The following is a 12,193-nucleotide window of genomic DNA, read 5'->3' on the forward strand; positions in this document are numbered from 1 at the left end:
CCCCGTTTTTGGCTCAATTTCCATACAAAAAGTCGAAATTTGGGCCAAATGTGGCCAAATTCGAGGCTTTCACCGACTCCTCTTGGATCCCTTGGCCATATTTTGTTGTATCCTGTCAGGCTGAGCAAAAAAATGCCCAAGGGCATCAACCAATTCAGTGGTAACCCAGCCTGCACAAAGACGTTTAATAGATGTTTTTAATAGGCATATTTTTGGTTTTGAAATCGTCTCCGTAGACGTCTAAAACGTGAGACGATAAGACGCTTACGTAAAGCTTTCTTAAAGAGGTCTTGATATTGCGTCTTTTAGAGCTCTTTTTCTTAGCTTACCTGTAACCTTTTTCTTTATGATCTCTTTTCATAACTATTATTAACTCAATATTACGGAAAGGAATTTTATAATAAATTTTATAATTAAATGTCCTTCAATAATATCAAGTTAATAATAGTTAATGCATAGGAATATTTCATAAAATACATTCTTTGTGAATGTTATCATCTATTTGGAAAATAATAGTAAAACGCATATTTATTCATGTCATACATATTTATTTTTCAAATGCAAATAGTTTACAACCGTAATACATACTAAAATTCAAAGAGAAATGTGTTATTTTAACTATTCATTATTAGTAGAAAAATAGGACTAACACGGAACTTTATTTGTTCTTATATCAGTTAGATTATAGAGTTTCTTAAATAAAACTTTTAAATGGAAATGCAAAAGCACAAATATCAAGCATACTTATTTAAAACATTAACAAGAAATATTACTTCTATCCTACAAATACAGTGGCTGAAAAATATAAGTACGAATTGTTAAAATTTTAGGAGTTTCTACTTGTTCGAACCACATTCGTATTAAACTCCTCAAAGTAATGCGTTCAAATACAGTTCATAACATCTTTTTGGATTGATAAATTCTTTAGCTTAACTAATGCTCGAACGTGCAATAACGACTCTTTTAATAACGGAAACTTTTACAGCATCTGCAAAAATACGTAAACATTTTTAGTAAGTAAGAACAATTCAAACCTATAATAAAAAAAAAACTAAACAACTATATTTAAAGATAGTTAATAGTTACAAGATTGAATAATAAAAAGCATTTTTAAACACAATAAAAACACCCAACAACAACAACACTAATACAAAGAATTTAAAAAGTTTAACAAAAGCAATAAACAATAAAAGTAATAATCAATTACAAAAATGATAAGGGATAAAAGGAATTTTTTATTATAACAACATTAACTTAAAAGTGTAACAAAGATAATAAACAGCAACAATAGTTAAAGTTGTTGCAAAATATAATAGAAATCTTAACTAACCTCATCAACAACAACAGCAACAGCAACAACAACAACCACAACACCAACAATCATAACAACAACAACAACAACAACAACCACAGCAATAACAACAACAACAACTACAATAAAAACCCTGCCTGAAAAAAAAAAAAAAACATAAAAGAAAATAAATAAATAAATGAAGTTTTAAAAACTGAAACAGATTATGAAAATAATACAGAAGAAAAACTAAAAATTATAGAGAAAAATTTAAAGCTTGATGAAATTATTAACAATAATAAAAGATAAATGGTAAAAAAAAAAAGTTAAAACAATAATAATGATAACAAAAAAATGTAAGAATGTTGTGGATCTCGTGTCCATAGAATGAAAATAAATGTATCTTTCCAGCCTTACATGAAGGCAGAGATGGAGGAGAGGGATTAATCTGGATGAGAGGGATTATTGATTTGATTTAGGAGTTGAGACTAGCATCTAGGTGATTGAAAAAAAAAAAAAAAAAAAAAAAGCATAGCACTTGCCTATGTGAATAAAGGAACAGAAATTTTAAAAAAATGACACTTTAAAAACTTAAACAGATGATGAAAATAATATAGAAGAACAACTAAAAAAAAAAAATTTAAGCTTGATAAAAACATTAGCAATGAGAAGTGATAAGTAATAAAAGATAGAAAACAAAAAAACAAAAAAACTTTAAGATAAAACAATAATTAAGATAATAAAAAAGTGTCAGAATGTTGTGGATCTTGCTCCATAGGAGAAAAATAAATGTATCATTCTGGCCTCATTTTTGGCAAGGAGGCAGGGGAGGAGGAGAGAGGATAATCTGGATGAAAGGGATTGTTGATTTGAATGAGGAGTTGAAAACAGCGCTTTGTTGCTACAAAAATAAAAAAATTGCAGCAGCTCTATGTATTAACAAAATAACGGAACAATCAAGTGTAGCTTATAAATATAAATCAAAACTATACAAATATAATTAAACTAACAAACAACAGCAACTATAAATAATAGCAAGAGCTTTAAAATGTGATAAAAGTAATAAACAATAATAATTATCACAAAAAAGCATCATAAAAATGATAAACAATGACAATAATAAACAGCAAGAAAGGTTTTTACAATAAAAAAAAAATCTCAAATATTAGCAATATAAAGTAGTCAAAATTTATTTTTAAATTCAATAAGAGTTATTAAAGAGTAAATACAATAAGCAATAAATATTAAAAAAACATAGAAATATAATAAAAAGAACAACAACAATAATTAATAAAGAAGTAGTTAAAAAAAACTTTAAAACTTAACAATAATGATTAAAAACAAAAACATTAATACAAAGATTTTAAAATTATATCAAAAGCAATAAAAAATGAAGTTAACAAGCAATAGCAATAATAAGTAAGAAAAAGAACTTAAAAATATAAACTAGTTAATTTTAAAATGTGATAAAAATACCAAACAATAACAATTATAAACAAAACTTAACTTCTTTGAGAGTACAGATAATAAATAACAACAACAACTACACAAGAAAATAAAATTGCAACAAAAGCAATAAACAATTAAAACAATAAACAATAGCAAATGAAGTGCTGCCAGCAAAAACTCCTTAAGTCCATTAAAAAAACAAAAACAAAAAACAAAAAACAGAGATAACTATGTCACTTCAATAATGAACTAATAAACTTTCATGTGTACCAGCTATTTTGAACAAAAAAAATATCTGAGCTGCATAAAAAATAGAATCAATTTCAATAAGGGATTTTACAAGTGACAAATAGATCTAATATTTTTGCCGAATACAAACAAGCTATCATGGCATCCAAAAGAAGAAAAAGAGTTGAAGAAAACTGGTGCAGAAATACAAATAAAAAGATAAAAAAAAAATGTGAAGAAAATCTGTTCTACAATTATAATGATTAACAGTTATTATAATGGAAACTCTTAATTGGTAAAAGGAACAATACTACTGTATTAATAAGTTTAAACAAAGGATCAACACTTGTGATAATTGTAGCATGCTATTGATTAATCTTTCATTATTAATCTTTAGTGTTTGTAATGCCTATACATTTGTTTTGTTGAAGTTGTAACTACCATTAGCAGTCATTATAACTATATGATATTTCATGGTATTATTGTTTATTTTATTAAATTACAAACTATTTCATCCCTTACTTGAAATATGTTTAATAAAATAAATATGTAAAATAAAAAAGATTAACATTTTAGCATAGAAATACTATTTACTGTTTAATTTACTTATAGATACATTACAAATGACTTTAACTTAAGTAAATAAGTAAAATATAATAGTTCATAGATATATAATAAAATTTCAATTTAGGAATTCAGTTTGTTCATCTATTTTTAAGGACATATTTTCAATTAAAAAAATATTGAATGTATGTTTACATGTAATGATTATAAAACTAAAGTAATATTTTAAGTTACCTCAAAGAAATCATTAATTAATAATGTTTCAGTTTAGTCTAGTCTAGCTTTTTAAATTTAGTCTCTAAGTTGTAATAAAGTTGCATTTTAAATTCTTTTTAATGTATAAGTTAATAGCAAATTTGTTATAAATTAATGATAACTTTATCAAATTTATATTTAGATTACTCTTTTTAAAGCTAACTTTTGAAAGGAGGTATACTTCTAGCAAAAAACTTCACACTCCAACATGATATGCATATCTGAAAAGCACAGGTTTTCTATGATGAAACAAAAAAATATGAGTTGGACAAACAAGTCTTGTATTATGTACGAATTATCAAAAAGTAACAGCAGTCTTGTATTATGTACGAATTATCAAAAAGTAACTAACTACAAGTAAGCAACTAATGTTAGTGGAGTATATTACAAAAGACACATGGGTACACAATTTTGGTATCATTAACCTTGTTTCTCTTTAAAAACAACCTTCTATTGTAATGTAGAAAATGCTGCAGATAAAGGACCCAATGAAGTAATAACATTTTTAGATGATTATATTAAAGAAAACAAGAATGATAGAAACGAGAAGATAACTCTGTTTGCCTAGAAGTGCTACAGTCAAAACAAAATATATCTTTTGTATTGTTTGGTTAACCTTTGTACAATGGAGCTTTTCAAAGAATAATAATTAATTACCCTATTTCATAACACTTATTAACTGATGCTTTGCAAGAATTGAAAAAAGAAGAAAAAATTGGAGAAATAAGCAAACCATATGAATGGGTTAATATAATGAAATCTTGTAACAAAAAGAATCCATGCAAAGTTATCCTTGTTTTGTTCTTTAAAAATAAACTGTGAGATATTTTCTTTTTTCTTTTTAATTCAACATTTTGAAAGTTTTAATACTTAAAATATAGAAATGATATTTTGGTGCTTATCCTTTCTTTTTTTTGAACCGAAGAATATTTGAAAAAACATATTTGTTTAATAATTTATTTTTGAAAATAAACAATCAATACTATTGGTTCTTGCAACGAAATTCTGCATATTAAAAAATGCATGATGGATTTTATAGTTATTAAATTCATCAACCATTTATTTTATATATTTAAACAATAAAATTGAAGTTATTTTCTCTTTTTATATCTTTTTTACTATCTTTAGAAAAACAAAACAGACTTGTGAATTTCTTGACAAGAAAGTTTAAAAAATAAACAAAGCAGTGAACTTATTTTAGTTTATTACAAGTAATCTTAAAATGGTTACATCTCAAAATGAAAATAGTGTGACTAATGCAGTTTGTGCAGGCAGCATTTCAATTATAAATACAAAAAAGAGTTTAAAAATAAACAGTAAAAATGATAAACAATTAAAAAAAAATCCAATAATAAAAAAAACAAAATTAAAAGCAATTTTAAAAGAACAACTAATTCAGTTCATTATTTCTTTGGTAAAAACATTACAAACTATGCATGGCATTAGCTACCATTTCAGTTGTTTCTTAGTCTTAAATAAAAGTATAATTACCAATTACAATTCTCCCAACATCAGACCGTTGATCGGAGTAAACCTTTTATTGGTTTTTTGTACCATCTTTTCGACCTGGCGCATTCTTTAGCTTAACCATTACACGTTCTCTCATACTGGACTCTTTCATAGCAGGAAATGTTATTTTCACAGCATCTTTAAGTAAATTAGATAAACAATTAAAGAAAGCAAAATATCTAAACTAGTTTCAGTTCCTCTTAACTTCTGTAAAGAATTTACCCACAAAATACTGCATTAGCTAATTTTCTAGATGTTTCTCACAACACACACACACACACACACACACACACACACACACACACACACACACACACACACACACACACACACACACACACAAAAGCATATTTACCAATTACAACTCTCCATAACCCAGACTTTTCTAATGCTAACTTTCCGCCACTCCCTTTCATGTTCATTTTACATTGCAGTTTCACAGAAAACATTCTGTCAATGATTTTTGAAGTTGCATCTTTGACATCTACACCCCCAATTTGAGAGAGCTGTTCTACCTGTATACAAAGACCAACTGCAAATTAGGAACTATCTTTAAAAAAAAAGTAGATTTTCTGTCCAATAATTGTTAAAAAAACAACAGTGGTGAAATTACCAAATTTTTTCTGTAGTTTTCATCCTTCAGTTGCTCTTCTACTGTCTCAAACTCTTCTATGCTCAAAAGAGCTGAGATTTGTTTGGTGTCATTATGGACAGCTCTCCTTTCGCGTAGCTCATTCATGAATACTGCAATCTCTCCCAAATTGTTAAGAACAGCTTTTTGAAACTCTGTTAGAATAAATTGAAAAATATTGAGTAGAAGTCACCTGAACAGAACATGTTCCAAACAATTCTTTATTGCAACTCTCAAGCTCAATCATATTTAAAATAAACCGCTTTAGTCAAAACAATTTTCCTTACGTGCAGTTTCAAGAGGAAAACCTTGGGAGGAGCTGCATGCAACAGGTTGAGGTGTCCTTAACATGAAATAAAATATCACATCACTGCATTGTTTAATCATGCAGAGTTCAATGTGATAAAACTCAGTTAAATTACCTGTTGGTCACAGGGGATCTAGACCGAGAGCGTGTTGCTTCTCTGAAACTTTGCGATGATTGACTGACTTTTGAGGACGAAGGGACAAAAGAAGATGGTGGAGTTGGAAATGCTGTTAATTTGGTTTTGTGAGGAGCAGAAGCTGGTATCAATGGAATGTCTGAAAAAAACAAACAAAAAAACCATTTATTTGTATTAAATGACATGCATTTGATGTAAACCTATTATAAAAAATCCAACAAAGGGTGCAGTTTCTAACCTGATGTTTCATTTGAGGTCAATGTATTGTCAACAACAAAACCATGCTCATCTTCTGAAGCAGACAAGTCTGATAGTTTACACACTTCAATGTCATCTTTAACAAAAGTAGACATTTACTTTTTTAAAAAAAAAACAAAAACAAAAAAAAATAACAAACACATAGCTGATTTAAAATCTTACTCACACAAATACAATAAAAGTAATAGCAACTTGAAAAAATGAAAAAAGACCTACCATCCTCACATTTCATTTTTATAAGTCTAAACTGCTTCCAGTGTGAACTTGGTGAAAGATTGTATCTCTCAGCCCGTAATACATCTACACCACTTGGCCAATAAACAACCTTTTTTTCTGTATCAATCCATTTTCTTAAAACTACTCCTATTTCTGTTTTGCTCTTCTCTTGCCATACTGCACAAGCCCACTTTTTCATTGGTACTGGTTCCATCTTTCGTCAAACCTTTTTACTAAGTATTGTTAATCAATCTAAAGAAAACAATTTTAAGATGAGAACAGCTCCAAACAAAGGACAATATTAAATTGATTATTATGATCACAAGTAATGCAACTGTTAATGTAATTCAGAAATACTATAAATCTATTCTAAAACATTTTTGAAATACTAAAATGATCAATAAACTGTTGTTATGAAAAACATTTCAATGTAACCTAATTCTTAAATTCCCATATTGAAGAAGAATAAAAATTGAGCAAGTTGAAATTGGTTAAGGATGTTGCATTGTGCTAAAATAAGCAAATTGATTTTGAAAAACTTTAATTCTGCAGTTAAAAACTAAATAAAAAAAAAAAAAAACTAAACTAATAAAAAACAAAGAAAACTAAACAAATAAAAAACAAACAAAGTAACAACAACAACTAATGCACAAAAAAAAAATTATTTTTGCTCTGATTCATGCAAAAGAGGAAAATATACAAAACCATTATTGAAAGGCAATACTGAAACCTTCTTTACTCTTACAAGTTCAGTCTTGAGAACCAGAACCCTTTTGGATGTAAATGCCACTTCGTCAAACTTCTCAACAAAACCAATGTCAAAGACTTTAGAATCCACTGGGCTGGTATAAAAGCTTTTAGTATATTTCACCTTTAAACGATTGCACAAGTAGTTATCATCTGCAAGATTTTCAACAATCACAAAAAAATAGTTCTGATGTAGAAAACATGAATCTCGAAAACTTACAGACAGGTTTGTACGCTTTGAAGTTTTAAATACAGTTCTGACATTTTGCAATTCAAACTGACGCTTTGCAACTTGTGATATTGGGTTGTTGCAGTTTCGAACTTGTTTCTTCAATGTTTGCAGAAAATTTTCAAAAGGGAAAGCGGACATTTCATTGAGTGAACAGTCTTGATTTTCAACATCGTCTGAGAGATGAACCAAACTGTGAATGTTATAAACCACAAAGGTTTCACCATAAAAAGTTGCAGCGTTTTCTACAAAACAGTTAAGCAAGTCCCTAGCATAAGATAAGTAATGACGCCTGAACTCACTATTAGAACTCAACAAAATAGAAATAGAAACATGCAGCAAAAGAAAATGTTGATACATGTCGCTTTGAAGCACAGCTTTCAACACCAGAGGACCAGTATAAAGTAAAAACTGCCTGAATTCTGTGGCTTTCCATCTGTCTAGCTCAGACAATGAACGTGGTTGGCGAGCAAAGTCAGAAGGTAACTTGCCATTTAAAGATAACAGTCTGTTAGAAACATCGCTTATTAAAAAGTTTGACAGCCTGCATACTCTTGGACCCTGAACTAAAAAAGTCAAAATTCTTTTTGTTGCTCCTAGACAAACTAAATGCATGTAATCTAAAACAAAGTCATTGATCAAAGATGCACCTAAACTTGAGAGAGGGGATACACCAACTTGATGACCATTTAAATACAACAGCTGATCAAAACAAGCATTAGACCTGAACAGATATGAACTTTGGGGCTTGAACACCACGCGATGAGCAACATACTCACCAACAATCTCACAACGCTCACAAGCGTGCTTTGAGGTGTGTCCAACAACTTGTTTCAAAAATGCTCTAGCTGGAGCATCACAGATAAAAACACCAAGACCAAACTTTAAGTTTGTTTCGTTGAAGGTTATACCAGCTACACAGAGGTGCTTGACTTCTAGAACAAAGTCCTTCAAAAAATCATCTACAGGATGGGGCTTAGATTTCCCACAGTATAGTGCAACAATGAAAACATTAGAGTGAAACATGCCCAAAACAGGCCACATTTGTACAAGCGATGATTTAAACAAAGGCAAACCGTCTATGCTGACATTTAACTTAATCTCAGTAACATCAATCACATCCATTTCTTTTAAACGTTGAATCAAACCTTCCTGAATTCCAAAGTAAGTATAGGAGCCACCGCAGATTTCTTGAGTACAGATTCGTCTGGGAGTCTTTAACAACGTTCTAGCATCCTTTTGTAAATGCTCATAACCATGTCTATTGAGAACTGAAAGCAGATCATTGAAGGACTCACGAGATACATTGTGCTTAACTGCCCACCTAGCTAATTCGATGTTTAGAGGTGATGTCTTCGATCGATCAGCACTGCTAACATCGCTAACAATTTCGCTGCAAGCTAAAACGTCATCAACGTGAAGATCATGTTTGTCTGGTACTGCAACATCACCACTAGAAGGTTCAGTCGAAGTTAGCATCTTGGTAATCTCGGACTGGATTCTCCTATACTTTTTACTGTATACTCTTGCTCTTTCGTTCATTTCAGCGCTATAAACATAACGATGATAGTAAAAGTAAAAAAACAACAACAAACAAACAGACTTGTATCAAAATCTTGTATACATTGCGTCCGCAAGGCAAACTTTAAACTTACAAAAAAGCCGGGGAGGAAGAGATGGTAAAAGCTCTAGACCTGCAGAAGGCATTCTTATTCGTTATATTTAAAAACTCTCTTTCATTAAATACGCAACACAACATTACCGAATCATTTTCATAAAATAAACACGAACATCATGAGAAAATTGATAAACCGTAAATAACATAAATTTTGCAAAGAGATGCCAGCATGTCTAATAACAATTTTGTCCCCCGGTCATTCAAGCTAGCTAAAGCAACTCTGTAAAACAGCCAAACAAAAACTTACTCAAAAAAGCAAAACAAAAAAATTACACAGTTTCCTCCTGATACTTGCAGATTTTGAAACTTTTTTTCATTCAAGACTAAAAAAAAACAACAACTATATAAGAAACCGGGGAGGGAGAAGGCAAAAGCTCAAGATCTGCAGGAAGCATTCTTATTTATCAACTTTAAAAATTCTATCTTATTAAATAGTAACACAACATTTCCAAATCGCCTTCATAAAACAAACACAAACACCGTGAGAAAATCGATAAAACGTAAAAAAATAAAATTTTGCAAAGTAAAACTAGCACGTCAAAGAAAATTATTGTCCCCCGGTTATTCAAGCTAGCTAAAGTAACTCTGTAAAACAGCCAAACAACTCGAAAAATCAAAACAAAAACTTACTCAGTTTACTCCTGGCATTTGCAGATTTTGAAACTTGTATCACAGAAGCCCTTTTTATGTCTATTTTCAAAACCTATTAACGTAGGTGTATTTCCCATAATTGGCTCATTAGGACAAACCTCTTGTGGGAGGATAGACATTTGTGGCAGAGGCGAACTTCCAAGCTCATTGTTTGCCTTAACCAATAACACACCAGGAAACGGCCCACGTGAATGTACCAATTTTATTCTATGCACCCTTGATTCTCACAAACCTTGGAATTTTCGACATTCACGTGACCAAAGGGGAGGGGGTTTTATCTTGCAAAAATTTTACTATCTCTCTCTCTCTTTCTTTACCCCTCTCGCTCCCCCTCACCCCTCTTACTACAGGCCTATTCGTCGTGCAACTGGAATTTTTTGTGCAGGCCTATTTTTTTACGGTTGTAGACAATTATTTGTTTAGATTTGTTTTAAAAGAGAAAATGCAATGTTGTTTATGACATGTTGTGAATTGCTGTTGCATGATGTAATGCAAACGAACTTGGATAGTTTTAGCGTGGAGTTTTAGAATTCGTTTAAAGCAAGTGATATACATATATTTTTAATTTCAGATGAAGTTTTTATATCGTGCCAAAAAAACTGTTGTGTGTATGCCTGTCACAATAATGATCAAAATGAACAAAATAGATGTATCGAGTGAAGCTAGTAAAGTGTATCAGTGCATCATATTTTAAATTACAATGTTGAGCGTGAAAAACGGATAAAAGCCATTCCAATCTCTAATTCAGTTGTTAACAGTAGCACTGTTATCTGTGAGTTACACTGGCCTCCAAAATTTGAAACAGTTACAGTATGTGGAGGAAAAAATCGACCAAAAAAAGCTCCATTTCCTTGGCTGGGAGTACCCTTATCTCAGATTCCAACTGCTGGTCCAACTCAAAGAACTAACATAATATCTTTAAGTGGCATTAGAAATACATAATATGATGAGTGTATGAAAATCTTCACTTTGAGACATTTCATAATGGAGTTAAGCGTAATGTTTCTATTTTAACAATCAATCTAATGATAACTGTTGAAACCTGGTCAAAGTTTGATAAGATACTTGACTTTTATGTTCCTTGAAAATGGACAATAAAAAAAAAAAAGGTAATTTTGCAACATATTTTGGTTATTGGACAAAAAATAATTGGAGATCAAATTTAAACATCAGACATAGTTATGTGCTTATTTGGCATATTTTTCATCATCAAGAGATATAAGGCCGAGATCCACAAGATTCTGACATTTTCTTAGTATCTTCATTATTGTTATATCTTAAAGTTCTTTTTATTTTTGTTATTTGTTACTTACTATTTCTAATATTTTTATCAAGTTTTAAGTTTTCTGTTTTTGATATTTTTACTTGTTCTTCTGTATTATTTTCATCATCTGTTTCAGTATTTAAAATTTCATTTATCATTAGATTTTTTTTTTTTTTTTTTTTTCCATCTTCAAATATACAGTTACTATGCTTTTTTTTTGTTGTTACAGGGCTTTTGTTGCTGTTGTTGTTAGTTAAGGTTTCTATTTCACTTTGATATATTTTTAATTATTGTTGTTGTTTATTATCTTTGTTATACTTTTAAATTAACATGGTTATAATATCAATTTTCTTTATCCTTTTTATCTTATCATTTTTGTAACTGTAAGTTTGTAAATTATTTTTGTAATTGTAAAAATAATCACTTACCATTTTTGTAATTGATTATTACTTTTATGGTTATTGCTTTTGTTAAACTTTTAAAATTGTTTGTGTTTTAGAATGCTTTTTTATTATTCAATGTTGTAATTATTGATTATCTTTAAATATAGTTGTTTTTGCTTTGTTTTGTTTGTTTCTTTTTGTTTTTGTTTGGTCTAGTTGTAAATATATTTTATAGTTTAAAAAAAGTTTCATTTCGTTGTGTTGTTGTTTTCTGATTTTTTTTCTTATTTTGAAATAAAATTTAAATGGAATTATTTGTTTGGTTTAGTAACATTTTCTCATCATTATAAGAAAATAACAATTATGTGTTTCAGACTGTAAAGCAGGTGAAATGATA

The 12,193-nt window shown here is 29.5% G+C and overlaps 1 protein-coding gene across 10 annotated transcripts; it reads right to left on the bottom strand.

The window, feature by feature from the left end:
• Nucleotides 1-657: 657 nt before the first annotated feature.
• LOC149894536 (uncharacterized) lies at nucleotides 658-10,494 on the bottom strand. Of its 10 annotated transcripts, none has more exons than XR_016454381.1 (9): nucleotides 6,845-7,243; nucleotides 6,609-6,704; nucleotides 6,350-6,509; nucleotides 6,215-6,270; nucleotides 5,910-6,082; nucleotides 5,652-5,811; nucleotides 5,279-5,434; nucleotides 1,331-1,449; nucleotides 658-988 (listed from the first exon to the last, which is right to left on the bottom strand). XR_016454381.1 is itself a non-coding variant. In XM_090093714.1 (9 exons), exons 2-8 carry the CDS (start codon nucleotides 7,056-7,058, stop codon nucleotides 5,325-5,327), a joined length of 969 nt encoding a protein of 322 aa, XP_089949840.1. In that variant the 5' UTR covers nucleotides 7,059-7,096; nucleotides 7,590-7,613; the 3' UTR covers nucleotides 662-988; nucleotides 5,279-5,324. The 10 variants fall into 10 exon arrangements, 9 of the variants coding, with proteins under 9 accessions (XP_089949840.1, XP_089949835.1, XP_089949818.1 ...); XM_090093714.1 differs by lacking the exon at nucleotides 1,331-1,449 and adding an exon at nucleotides 7,590-7,613 and having other exon boundaries at nucleotides 662-988; nucleotides 6,845-7,096; XM_090093709.1 differs by lacking the exon at nucleotides 1,331-1,449 and adding an exon at nucleotides 7,280-7,357 and having other exon boundaries at nucleotides 662-988; nucleotides 6,845-7,096.
• Between the last annotated feature and the right edge of the window lie 1,699 nt (nucleotides 10,495-12,193).

Source organism: Hydra viridissima, unplaced genomic scaffold, assembly GCF_058129835.1.
Source record: "Hydra viridissima isolate aposymbiotic clone 2 unplaced genomic scaffold, HvirCarnegie_v1 scaffold_1, whole genome shotgun sequence".
NCBI lineage: Eukaryota > Metazoa > Cnidaria > Hydrozoa > Anthoathecata > Hydridae > Hydra > Hydra viridissima.